The 12,054-nt window shown below is 37.1% G+C and overlaps 1 protein-coding gene across 2 annotated transcripts; it reads right to left on the bottom strand.

Annotated features, from left to right (window-relative positions):
• Positions 1–3,847: 3,847 nt before the first annotated feature.
• Positions 3,848–11,503, bottom strand: spint2 (serine peptidase inhibitor, Kunitz type, 2). 2 transcript variants are annotated; one of them, XM_083549311.1, is made up of 8 exons: positions 11,014–11,503; positions 9,968–10,138; positions 8,228–8,275; positions 7,924–8,079; positions 6,250–6,297; positions 5,993–6,163; positions 5,183–5,230; positions 3,848–5,086 (listed from the first exon to the last, which is right to left on the bottom strand). In XM_083549311.1, exons 1-8 carry the CDS (start codon positions 11,354–11,356, stop codon positions 4,911–4,913), a joined length of 1,161 nt encoding a protein of 386 aa, XP_083405437.1. In that variant the 5' UTR covers positions 11,357–11,503; the 3' UTR covers positions 3,848–4,910. The 2 variants fall into 2 exon arrangements, with proteins under 2 accessions (XP_083405437.1, XP_083405436.1); XM_083549310.1 differs by having other exon boundaries at positions 8,228–8,284; positions 11,014–11,469.
• Between the last annotated feature and the right edge of the window lie 551 nt (positions 11,504–12,054).

The raw sequence follows: 12,054 nt of genomic DNA, 5'->3' as shown, positions 1-12,054 counted from the left end.
AACAGTAGGAGAAGGCAATGCAGACCACTGGCAGAATCATAACTGAGGACCTGGTCAGCAGTGCCCCCTTGTGGTACAGAGGTTTATATTTTAAATCTTCTGGGCTTTTAGTGCAAGCCCTATATAGAACTTGTTCATCAAAACCTTCAGGTCTGACAATTAAGTTCATAATGCTAGGTCTTAACAATGTGATTAGCATACTTTTGCTCTAATACATCAAACTAATACCATTACTACCATCATTACAATTGAGAGACATGCTGGTGCAATGGGTAGCACTGCCACCTCACAACTCCAAGGTTGTTGGTTTAATCCTGAACTTGGTTTGTTTCTGTGCCCGGTTGCCTGTTTTTCTTTCACTGCCCAAAATATGCAGGTAAGCAGACTGGTTATGTTAGTTTGCCTGTAGCAGGAAATGGATATGTGTGTGCATGATTTTCAACAATTCACTGATGTTCTGTCACATGTGAACTATTACACAGCATGAAATAAACATGGAAAGTGGCAGGTTAAGGCGTATTCTATTCATATGGTCCACTTTAAAAGTACTGAAATGCCACTTTGTCTGTAATACACTGAAGACATTTGCTTTGAGATTAATAAGGTGAAAATGAGCAAAAGTACAATAAATACAATAGTTTAGAAAATATTAGCTTTTATTTGTGTGTTAAACATGCCACCTTTCATGGCCCAAAGTTTATTGAGGAAAAGTATGGGAACAGATCATCTTAAAGTAAAATAAAACTTACAAATTCCTTGCTGGCAATAACTGCATGAAGCAGGCAAAATACTGACATACCAAACTATTGCTCCTTTTGACATGCTTTGGATGATTTTAAAGGGTTTCTCTCCTTAGTCTCCTCTTCAGGGAGTGAAATGCTGCTAAGACCTGGTAAATGAATTAGACAGTTGGCAACCTTCAACATTTTTCCCATGATGAAGTCCTTTGTTGTGTTGACAGTGTGTTTTTAGTCATTGTCTTGCTGAATGATGAAGGTCCTACTAATTAAAATGAAATGGATTGTGATACCCTCACACCTGCCATGTGGATTTTGCTGATGTCATAAATAGTCGTTTTTGAGGATTTTATTTCACAGCTCTCACAATGTTTGTCATCATTCTGTTTACCTCGACTGACTGGTTTGATGTCTGGTTGTTAGTACAATATACAGTGAGGAAAATAAGTATTTGAAAACCCTTCTAAGTTCCCCCACTTAGAAATCATCGAGGGGTCTGAAATTGTCATCGTAGGAGCATGTCCACTGTGAGAGACATAATCTAAAAAAATAAAAATCCAGAAATTACAATGTATGATTTTTAAACTATTTATTTGTATGATACAGCTGCAAATAAGTATTTGAACACTTGTCTATCAGCTAGAATTCTGACCCTTAAAGACCTGTTAGTCTGCCTTTAAAATGTCCACCTCCACTATATTTATTATCCTAAATTAGATGCACCTGTTTGAGGTTGTTAGCTGCATAAAGACACCTGTCACCCCATACAATCAGTAAGAATCCAACTACTAACATGGCCAAGACCAAAAAGCTGTCCAAAGACACTAGAGACAAAATTGTACACCTCCACAAGGCTGGAAAGGGCTACGGGGAAATTGCCAAGCAGCTTGGTGAAAAAAGGTCCACTGTTGGAGCAATCATTAGAAAATGGAAGAAGCTAAACATGACTGTCAATCTCCCTCGGACTGGGGCTCCATGCAAGATCTCACCTCGTGGGGTCTCAATGATGCTAAGGAAGGTGAGAAATCAGCCCAGAACTACACGGGAGGAGCTGGTCAATGACCTGAAAAGAGCTGGGACCACCGTTTCCAAGGTTACTGTTGGTAATACACTAAGACATCATGATTTGAAATCATGCATGGCACGGAAGGTTCCCCTGCTTAAACCAGCACATGTCCAGGCACGTCTTAAGTTCGCCAATGACCATTTGGATGATCCAGAGGAGTCATGGGAGAAAGTCATGTTGTCAGATGAGACCAAAATAAAACTTTTGGGTCATAATTCCACTAAACGTGTTTGGAGGAAGAAGATTGATGAGTACCATCCCTAGAACACCATCCTTACTGTGAAGCATGGGGGTGGTAGCATCATGCTTTGGGGGTGTTTTTTTTGCACATGGGACAGGGCGACTGCACTGTATTAAGGAGAGGATGACCGGGGCCATGTATTGCGAGATTTTGGGGAACAACCTCCTTCCCTCAGTTAGAGCATTGAAGATGGGTCGAGGTTGGGTCTTCCAACATGACAATGACCCGAAGCACACAGCCAGGATAACCAAGGAGTGGCTCTGTAAGAAGCATATCAAGGTTCTGGCGTGGCCTAGCCAGTCTCCAGACCTAAACCCAATAGAGAATCTTTGGAGGGAGCTCAAACTCTGTGTTTCTCAGTGACAGGCCAGAAACCTGACTGATCTAGAGAAGATCTGTGTGGAGGAGTGGGCCAAAATCCATCCTGCAGTGTGTGCAAACCTGGTGAAAAACTACAGGAAACATTTGACCTCTGTAATTGCAAACAAAGGCTACTGTACCAAATATTAACATTGACTTTCTCAGGTGTTCAAATACTTATTTGCAGCTGTATCATACAAATAAATAGTTAAAAAATCATACATAGTGTTTTTTTTTTTAGATTGTCTCTCACAGTGGACATGAACCTACGATGACAATTTCAGACCCCTCCTTGATTTCTAAGTGGGAGAACTTGCAAAATAGCAGGGTGGTCAAATACTTATTTTCCTCACTGTATGTCTGGATTGTTGTATTGGCTTTGCCTGAGGTTTGTGCAATGCCTCTGATTTTCCTTATTCCTCAACTTAAAAAATGGCTCACAACTCTCTGGTCTTTATTCCGGTTTATTAACAATAACAAATCCTGGGTGAAATTCCAGGGCTCAAAACCAAAGTAGACATTCAAAGCTATTAATTGTTTAAACAATCAAGCAGGGCACACCTTAATGACAAGAAACACTAATTGTCATGTTTCTGACCACTTGAAAAATAAATTTTTATCAAAAGGCACCATGTTGTTTAACACATCTAGATGTAAATATCAGAAAATAAAAGCTGAAATACTTTATCTGTCATTTCATTCATATTTTGATCTTAAAAACCAAAAGTCTTCAGAGTATAACACACACAAAAAAAAATAGAACTGACCCAAACCTTCCAGAGGGAACAATATACAGCTGACTGCAAACATTTGTATACCCATCAGACATTATGAAATTTATAGTTTTAATTTATAAAACTATAATTATTTATAAAACATTTAATATATAGTAACAAGACATTTATCAGTTATAAGGCTGCCTTCAGCCTTTTTTGTGCCCTCTTAAGAGCTTTAACAGACACTTCTATCTTCAAATCAAGTCTGGAGCCTGAGGGTCATGGTGAAACTTTTTTTGTGTGTATGGATTACTGAATCCATACACAAGCAATACAGTGGCTGTTAGACATTAAGAGACATTAAGATTTCCTTAAATAGCTTGTAGAATATTAAAATGAAGGAAATCATATATCTTGGCCTATCAATCACCAGAAACCAAACCAATTGAACTTATGGAAATTTCTAGACTAATATTATACATACTTCCAGCAACTAATGACACCAACTGAGGGAATGCCTTTCATCGTTCCGTACTACTTCAGATATGTAAAGAATTTATATCATTTTGCCCAATACAATTTGTTGTTCGTCACAAACACTGAATAGAAAGACCACACCCATAGTTCTGCCTTTAATAGCCAGTGGTTTTTTTTAAAGAGGACTAACTGGAAGGAGAAAAAAAAATGTACATGCTTGCTTCTAGGAACATACTATTAATAACAGTCATTTTAAAGTCAAATATTTTTATTATTAGACAGCTGATTTCAAACAGTTCCTCTTCTAGAAAGATGATCAAATATTCCTAGTAAAACAGAGCTGAAAATAACATTACATTATTAGTAGTTTTCTTCAGGCTTAGTACCAAAAAAAGATAATTTATTTATTGGTGTGTGTGTGGGGGGATTTTGTAGTATTATATATATATATTAGATACATACATACACACATCAATAAATGAAAATCATATCAGTCATGTACCAAGATTAATATTGATTATATAAAGACAGATTCAGACATATACTGAAGTTCAGCTGTTGTAGTACACCTCATATTGTGTGAGAAACATTAAATATATGAAAATGTTTTCTTACTTTCACAAAAGAAAACTGAAACATATGTGGAGTGTACAAACAAACTCATGTTTGAGATGTTCTATATAAGAAACCTTCCTAAGTTGAATCAAATATTGAACAAATCACGATATGTTTCAAAGTCATCAATAAACAATTCTGTCCCAACAAAATTTACTTTATTTAAAATGAAAAGGCACTTACTGTAAAAAAAAATAAACAATAAGAAAAAACATTAAGGATGTCACATGTAATCACCCAAAATGATTGCTCTATCAACAGACAGAATTAAAAAAAAATCCCTTCATATGTTAAAGCATTCACATCAGTATCTTAAAGATAATTAATGCATTAATTAACATTTTAATAATCTGCCCGTATGCTGAAGCTGAGAACTATTAAATTCATTTGATCCTTTGCTTTATTTTTATAGTGTAAAATGGAAAAAGAGAAAAGGCTGTTACCATCATTTTTCCCCATGACTAAAAAGAACAGCCAAGTTAATTTCACTAGAATGCTACATTAAGGTTAATTTTAAAGCTGGCGTGACAGTGTTTTGTTTATACAGGACTTTTTTGCCACATACTTATACCCACTGGGTCTAATATTTGCTTCTCTAAGCTTTCCTGAACCCAAAGTGTACAGCAAGTTATAGGCTGTGTGACTAAATCGGAGTGTAGATATATATATTTGTGCACAGTCGCAGAGAGAAGAAAGATTTATTTGGAGACATGGGGACATTCCTCTTCTTCAGGAAGACACTCCTCCTGTAGCAGCTCTTGCTTGTCATCCAGTAAAAGGAGGCGCTGATGCTTCACGCGGCGAATTGAGATCATGAGCAACCCGAAAAGCAGCACGACTGACATGATGGCCAGAGTGGCGACCAGGAAAAAGGCTGAAAAAAATTTCAGAAAAGAATAAGGAAATAAATATAAAAATGTAATCAAACCTCAGAAAGACCTGTTATGTATCAATCGCACAATCGTTTTACCTGGAGTCCAGCGAGCCTTGTGGTGAGACCCATGCTCATCAAATCCCCCTAGAGAAACATGACATAGATAAGTACACATGACCAAAACACACCCACACACACTTTAGGTTTATATAGGCTTGCTTTTAAATTCACTTTAATTGTGGGTTGTGCAGCTCTATAAATCAGTTCTGTACATCCAGGTTTTCAAAATTCTAGGCAACTGTTTGCTGTTATTAATACTAAGCAGTGAATGATAGCACTTTTTATATGCCTGACATATTGTTAAGCAGGAATTCCTACAAAAGTAAAGCCATGATTTTAAATGTTTGTGCAGTGCAGCACAAGACATTCTTTCTAAGTGCAAACACTTGCACCCCAACCACGAGCACTCCAGTCCTATAACAGTCTGGTTTAACACATCAATATAGCACTTAATCACCTCCACTGACCATAACCACTATTGCCCTGCTGTCACAAAATAGGAAGTACAAAGAAACTCAAGCACTTATTCTACAGAGATTGAGCTACTAAGTTCCAGCAGGAGTGTGAAAGTGGCCCAGGTATCTTTACAGCTGATTCTATATAACATGGACTAAATTTTTCAACTCACAATATGCTAATTTGCAGGCACCTTTTTACAGACAAAAGTTTATGGACCAAGCCTTTTTAAGATTTGAACCTTAAGCACAATCCAGGGGACAATTCCATATTTCAGTCATGAATGCTGTGATCTGTGAAATCACCTGCATAATGCAATAACTACATCTCTTTACTTGAACGGCATCAAAACACAGAATTTAATTAACGCTATATAAAATCTCCTCTTACCAGCCCTCCCTGCACAATTAGACATGCATTCCTCCGGAGTGCTGTAACGGTTCTTGTTGCCTTTGCAGCCTCCATAGATGAAACTCTGACAGGACTGAGTACTCGGGTCAAAGTAGTACATGAGGAAAGAGGCACGGCACAGCCCAGGCTCAGCAGGCACAACGCAGGCAGCTGTGGAGCACACGCCGTGTTTAATGAAGTTATGGATATAATTTGTTTCCATACAGATTACTCGTTTGATAAAAATAGAATGTTACCTTGGTAACTTTCAGAATCAGGTGTGTTCCCAGAATCCACAACTTTCACTACAAAGAGAAATTACAACATTATAAACCCAATATACATATAGGATCAGCTCCAGATGCTCCACCCACAGGCTGCTAATATCTTTTCTACAGTTTTTGGACACAACCTTCAGAATATTAATAGATACAACCTAATGGACTATCTATACCAGGGGTCACCAACCTTTTTGACACCAAAAGCTACTTCTTGAGTACCGACTAATGTGAAGGGCTACCAGTTTGATTCACACTTCTGAAATAACAAATTTGCTCAATTTACCTTTAATTATAGGTTCTTATTAATAATTAATGATATTCATCTACATCAGGGGTGTCAAACTCAATTGCACAGGGGGCCAAAACAAAGCACACTTTAGGTTGCGGGCTAAACAGGACACATTTATTGAACACACTAAAACTAAATGTTTTTTGAACATAAATATGAATAAAAACAGACAGGAATATTATTCCAGAATAAATCAACTTAAACTTTAAATAACTTAAAATATTTTGCTCTCTATAAAAATCTCCTGTCAAAATTATGAGTTAGAAATATGAACATGCTGCAAAAAAAAAAACGAAAAAAATATATAAATTGTGCTTCAGTAAATGTTAAAATAAAATCAAAACAGATTTTTGTTATGCCATTTTATAAAAAAATTATTTAACTTTAAGTAACTTCTTTAACTCTTCTCCTTTCTGTATCTTCTGCTCTGCATTCAGGTTTTTCAGCGTCTCCTGATGTTTCGTCTCGTAGTAGAGTCTTAAATTCAATTCCTTAATTACAGCCACATTCGCTCCACAAATAAGACACACGTGTTTACAGGTAGTAAACATATACTCAGAATCCCATCGTTTTTGAAAGGCTCTGTTTTCAGAATCCACTTTTCTCTTCGCCACTGTGAGGCGCTGTTTCACAATAACTGTACAATAGGGTAAAATACATCAACAGACGCTCCACTTGATTGACGCTGGAATGTTCCCAGGTCGCCTAGCGTTCGGTAAGGGAGCTGAAGCGCTGCATTATGGGATCTGTAGTTTGTGTTTATCAGCGCTTCATATAGCCGCGACATTAATAACAATAATAGATTCATATAAAATCATCTACGTACAATTATATCCGGCCCGCGAGATAATTTTATATAGATATATTATTGTTATTGAGTTTGACACCCCTGATCTAAGCAAGACACTGATCATGTTAATGATTTCTCACAATAATCATCAACAATGATTTAACAAGGTAGGAAACAGCTATATTTTAGAAAAGGCTCGCGGGCGACTCATGTGTTCCTTGCGGGCGACCTGGTGCAAGCGGGCACCACGGTGACCCCTGCTCTATAATGTTATGTATAAACGTCTATATGCCAACCTCCAACAAACTTGTAAATATAATGACCTTTTCAAAACAAAACTTGGTCACCAGACTAAAGGGGGAGAAAAAAAAAAAAAAAAAACCCACACAACTGACAAAGCAACCACAGAAAATGTCCAATGTCAGTCAAATTGGCTCTTCCTTTAATAAAAATCACCAGACTTTGGCTTGCAAGACTAAACAGTTTATTTAAAAAAAAAAAAAAAAAAAAAAAAAAAAAAAAAGGCAACTTCACTTTAAGAAAGATCATACAATAAACAGTATATACATACCTGTGCAGGTTTTCAGGCACTCCTCCTCAGTGAGATAGTTGTTCTTATTGCCACCGCATCCACCATATCTGAAACGTTTACACTCGCCATTTGTGTAGTAGTAGCGTGGCAGAGAAGCCCTGCAGTGCCCTACTTCTGCTTCTGCCTTGCACTTTGCTGAAAAGAGACAATGACATGGGGTTACTAAACAAATTAGAAACGATGAATTAGTCTCAGGAGTCTTTAATACAGTCTGCTAGCAGTCAGTGCATACGTCTTACAAGAATGTAAAGCAATAAAGAAATAATAGCTTAAAAACACACACCTGCAAAATCATCTGTCGTCATCTCAGGAGCTTTAGTCGTAGATATTGCTGGAGATGCTGACAAACAAGAGCATAATTCACCACATGTGTACATAATTATATTAGTATACCACATTTCTGGTAGTACATCATAGATTTAAAAAATATTTCAGTGGCCCATAATGAAGTATCAGTGATCACATGACCTGTACACAGAACAGAAAACACTTCAGGACTACAGTTCTACACATAAGGGCTGTATTTAGAATTCTCTGAATAAATCAACAATAAACATTAAAAATCACAAAATCGTAAAAATAGCTTCATGATTTATTCACAGCTCACATAATTGAAAGAATTTATTATTTTATGCACTTAAATGGTAACAGACATCAGCAAAAATTTCATCAAACTGCACTTAACAGCCATATCTCATCTACAATTTACATTTCCACCATCAATGTTTTATTGGCCTACAAAGTTAATGACTGACTGCACAGGCGGTACAATAAATGAGCAAAAGAAGAAGTGTGTTTTACTCAGAAAATGCCGTATGGAAAACCAGCTGAAATCATTTATTCTGGAACAGATAGTTCCCAGCACATAAACTTGTTTATTAACAAAGCCCTACTCAGAGACAGGTGTTTTTGGGTCTACGCTGTTATCCTGGATGTCTACAACAGTGTGGGATGTTGTTTCAGGCTGGCAGTGCTTCATTTATCCTCTACCTCACTACTGCACCCCCACCCCTTCCCCCAGTTGTAACTAGTGGATGTCACAGAACCCATTCTAAATGCATTTGTCAAACAGGTTTCTTGAGAAAAGTAAATCAACCCACAACAAAGGTCACTCAACCAGTTACTCAACAACTAGGCATAATGAAATCCGAAACCTTCTGTGCCAAACACTTCCTGCACTGTGACTAACAACTCAGCAATAGCTTTGCTGATACATGAACAAGAAAGTATTGAGCAAAGCAGGAAACAGATCAGACTTCTCGTTTTCCTAGTCTGGGATTAACTTTGATAGATATTTTGCATTCCACAGACTAAACAGAACTGCACTTATATGCAAATCTACATTTTTCTTACACAAACACAACAAAATTAGAAAGGCTACTAAAACGTGAGTGTAAAATTCACACAACATAAATAGAGTCTCAAAATCTTACACGTCTCTCAAATGAATTGAGCAAGGAACTGAATTATACAACTCGCATTCAAACATTTATACTGATGAAATGATCTTAAAAAAGGAGAAGACATGAGTCTGACTATTAAAGTATATATCTTTATATTGATGTGTGCTCTGTTTTCTTAGTTGGTTTGGATTTCGGATTAATTGTCTTTCCTCATAAATAAGAGCATCAAAACACTTAGCAAGTCAGCTTTTTAACAGCTACCCAGCAGAATATAACTAAGCATTAAGTTATACTTACAATACTTACAAAAAAAACAATAATAAAAAAAAAATAATAATAAGTTGTAAACAAAAAAGATGTATACAAACGTGTAAAACTTGCTACTGTCCACTATGGCAACTCCGAGGTCTGACCAGTACTGATATTTTTAAGTTGAGATGTTAGTCATGTTCATTACTGTTGTTTGGAAGATGGTTTTTAGGTTCCCCTCCTTTAAAAAGATCTCAATCATTATATGGAGAAGTTGGTCTTGAAAGGGCAAGCAAAATCCTTAAACTGCACACCCAAGACACTGCTTAGCTAAAACACCGAATTAGCAGCACGTTATTACATTCATTTACCTTTTACACCATTACAAGCATTCTGGCACTCCTCCTGAGTTTTGAAGTTGTTCTGGTTTCCTCCACATCCCCCATACACAAACCTTTTACAGGTCTGGTCAGTGACATCGTAGTAGAAACGGGGCATGGATGCCCGGCAAAGACCGACTTCTTTTCCGGCACGACAATAATCTGTCACACCAAACAAAGAAAACAAAGAAAAGCAGTTTTTTATGCAGTCATATTTTTCCCCCCATACAACACTGTGCTAGTGGTAAATAGACAATTAAAAAATAAATCTCAATTAAATACTTTTTTTTAAACAGGTGGTGAACAGTCAAATTTTCTGGGAGAGTTTTTTTTGTATGTTTTGTTTTATTTAGTCAAGTATAATCCCCCCACACCTTGCAATCAGGTGCTTATACATGAATACTGGTTTGTCAAGTACAGGTAGTTAAAGTGGGAATGAAGAAACACAATGAGAAAAGTCAGGGGGGGGGGGGGGTTCTGCTGTTCAACATTTCTTTTGCTTGTGTATGTACATGTATCAGTCAGTGATGGACTTAATAGAGAATAATAACATACTAGTAAATTATTTTACTTGAAATGGTGACTTGGATTCTAATAATAAAACCATTTATGTTCATTAATCCTTGTGAAAATCCCTTACACAAACCCATGTAACACCAATGAAAATACACTAAGCTGTAGCACCTGCTTTAACAGTCTGTCGCTAAACAAAAACAACTTTTCGTACCCTTATTACACTTTCGCCAGTATTTCTATCTGTATCTCTTTCAGCAAACCAAAAGTACACCATATCATGCAAAAACATATTTTCATTCTTAGTCATTTTTAGCTTTTAATAATTGTTTAAACCACCCTTAGTTTCAATCGTTTTGAACGTACAATTTCAACCCGCAGTTTGAAAAACGCAGATTCGCATGCACCGATAATCATAACAGATTGTGCCATTTTATTTTATTTCATAAAAATAGAAAAAAAGTTTTCTCTGGGTTTGAAAACCCAAATAATGACCCGGAAGCCGTGTCTTTTCAGGTGTTTACCTTCTGTCTTGGTGAGAGTCTTGAGGAAGGCTTTGGAGTTGTCACTTTCTTCCAAAACACACACATTTTCCCCGTTTTTCATACAGTTGACGAGTAAGCATTGTGGAAAACCATCACCCAGTTTCTGAATCAAAGCCAGGTGGCAATCTTCTCTACTACAGCAAAGATCTCGGCATTGAAGCTCGTTGTCAAAGCCGACCAGCTGAGCGGAATAGTTCGCTCCTGCCTCCAAGGACTTTGGGTTCAAACTCCGGTTCAGTTCAGTGAACATGCATGTGTCCTCACCGAGAACCAAACCTGAACCAAAAAGACAGAGAGAAGCCAAAAGAAACAGCCGAGACATGTTGTTTTTTTGTCTTTCTGCTCGACAAAAAGTAAGAGCGGCTTTTGTCGCAGCTGAAACCAATATGTCCCCAGGTGAGTCTTCCGCCACCAGTACGCAATTTACTTCCTGATTACCTGATTACAGGAAGTCATTGTCTTTCTTACGTCACAGAATGTGCCATAGCTTTCTTGTTTTCTTTTCAAAACATTGAGAGTTTTTAACATACACACACGCACACATCTACAATCAGAGTGACATACAAAAGTGCTTTAAAACTTTATTTGTATTGTTTAACAGTTATATCCCAGATCATTCTTATTCTGTCTAGCTATTGCTCTGTCTATTCCTCCATCTATCTACAGCATTAGTCTTCTGTTTCCCTTGGCAAATATCCTTACAAATTCATTGATGTCTAAAGTATTTGTTATGAATTTCCCATGGGCCAAGATCACTTAATTTCCTCTTTCTTTTATGTAACATGGTGCGATGATAGGGGATGAGGATTCTTAAAAGTGTGGAGAAGGAACTCTTACATGATGCTGAAGACACACCAGGGCTGCACCAGGGCTATTACATGCAATTTATTTAACTCAGGAAAAGCTTTCTTGTACTCCTGCAGATATTTACACACACAATGGACAGGAAGGATTAAATGAGCGGTATATATATCTGAATGCACGCTTTGGGTAATTAGCTAATATTGGCTGGAATGGGGG

Source organism: Silurus aristotelis, assembly GCF_946808225.1.
Source record: "Silurus aristotelis genome assembly, chromosome: 8".
NCBI classification, from domain to species: domain Eukaryota; kingdom Metazoa; phylum Chordata; class Actinopteri; order Siluriformes; family Siluridae; genus Silurus; species Silurus aristotelis.
This window is presented reverse-complemented; position numbering and strand designations above follow the sequence as displayed.

Coding starts and splice junctions, on each gene's coding strand:
- spint2 (XM_083549310.1), bottom strand. CDS start 11,356: ATGTCTCGGCTGTTTCTTTTGGCTTCTCTCTGTCTTTTTGGTTCAGGT. Junction 5,231..5,992: donor TAATTGTGCAGGGAGGGCTG/GTAAGAGGAGAT, acceptor ATGTTTCTCTAG/GGGGATTTGATGAGCATGGG. Junction 5,087..5,182: donor CAAGGCTCGCTGGACTCCAG/GTAAAACGATTG, acceptor AATTTTTTTCAG/CCTTTTTCCTGGTCGCCACT.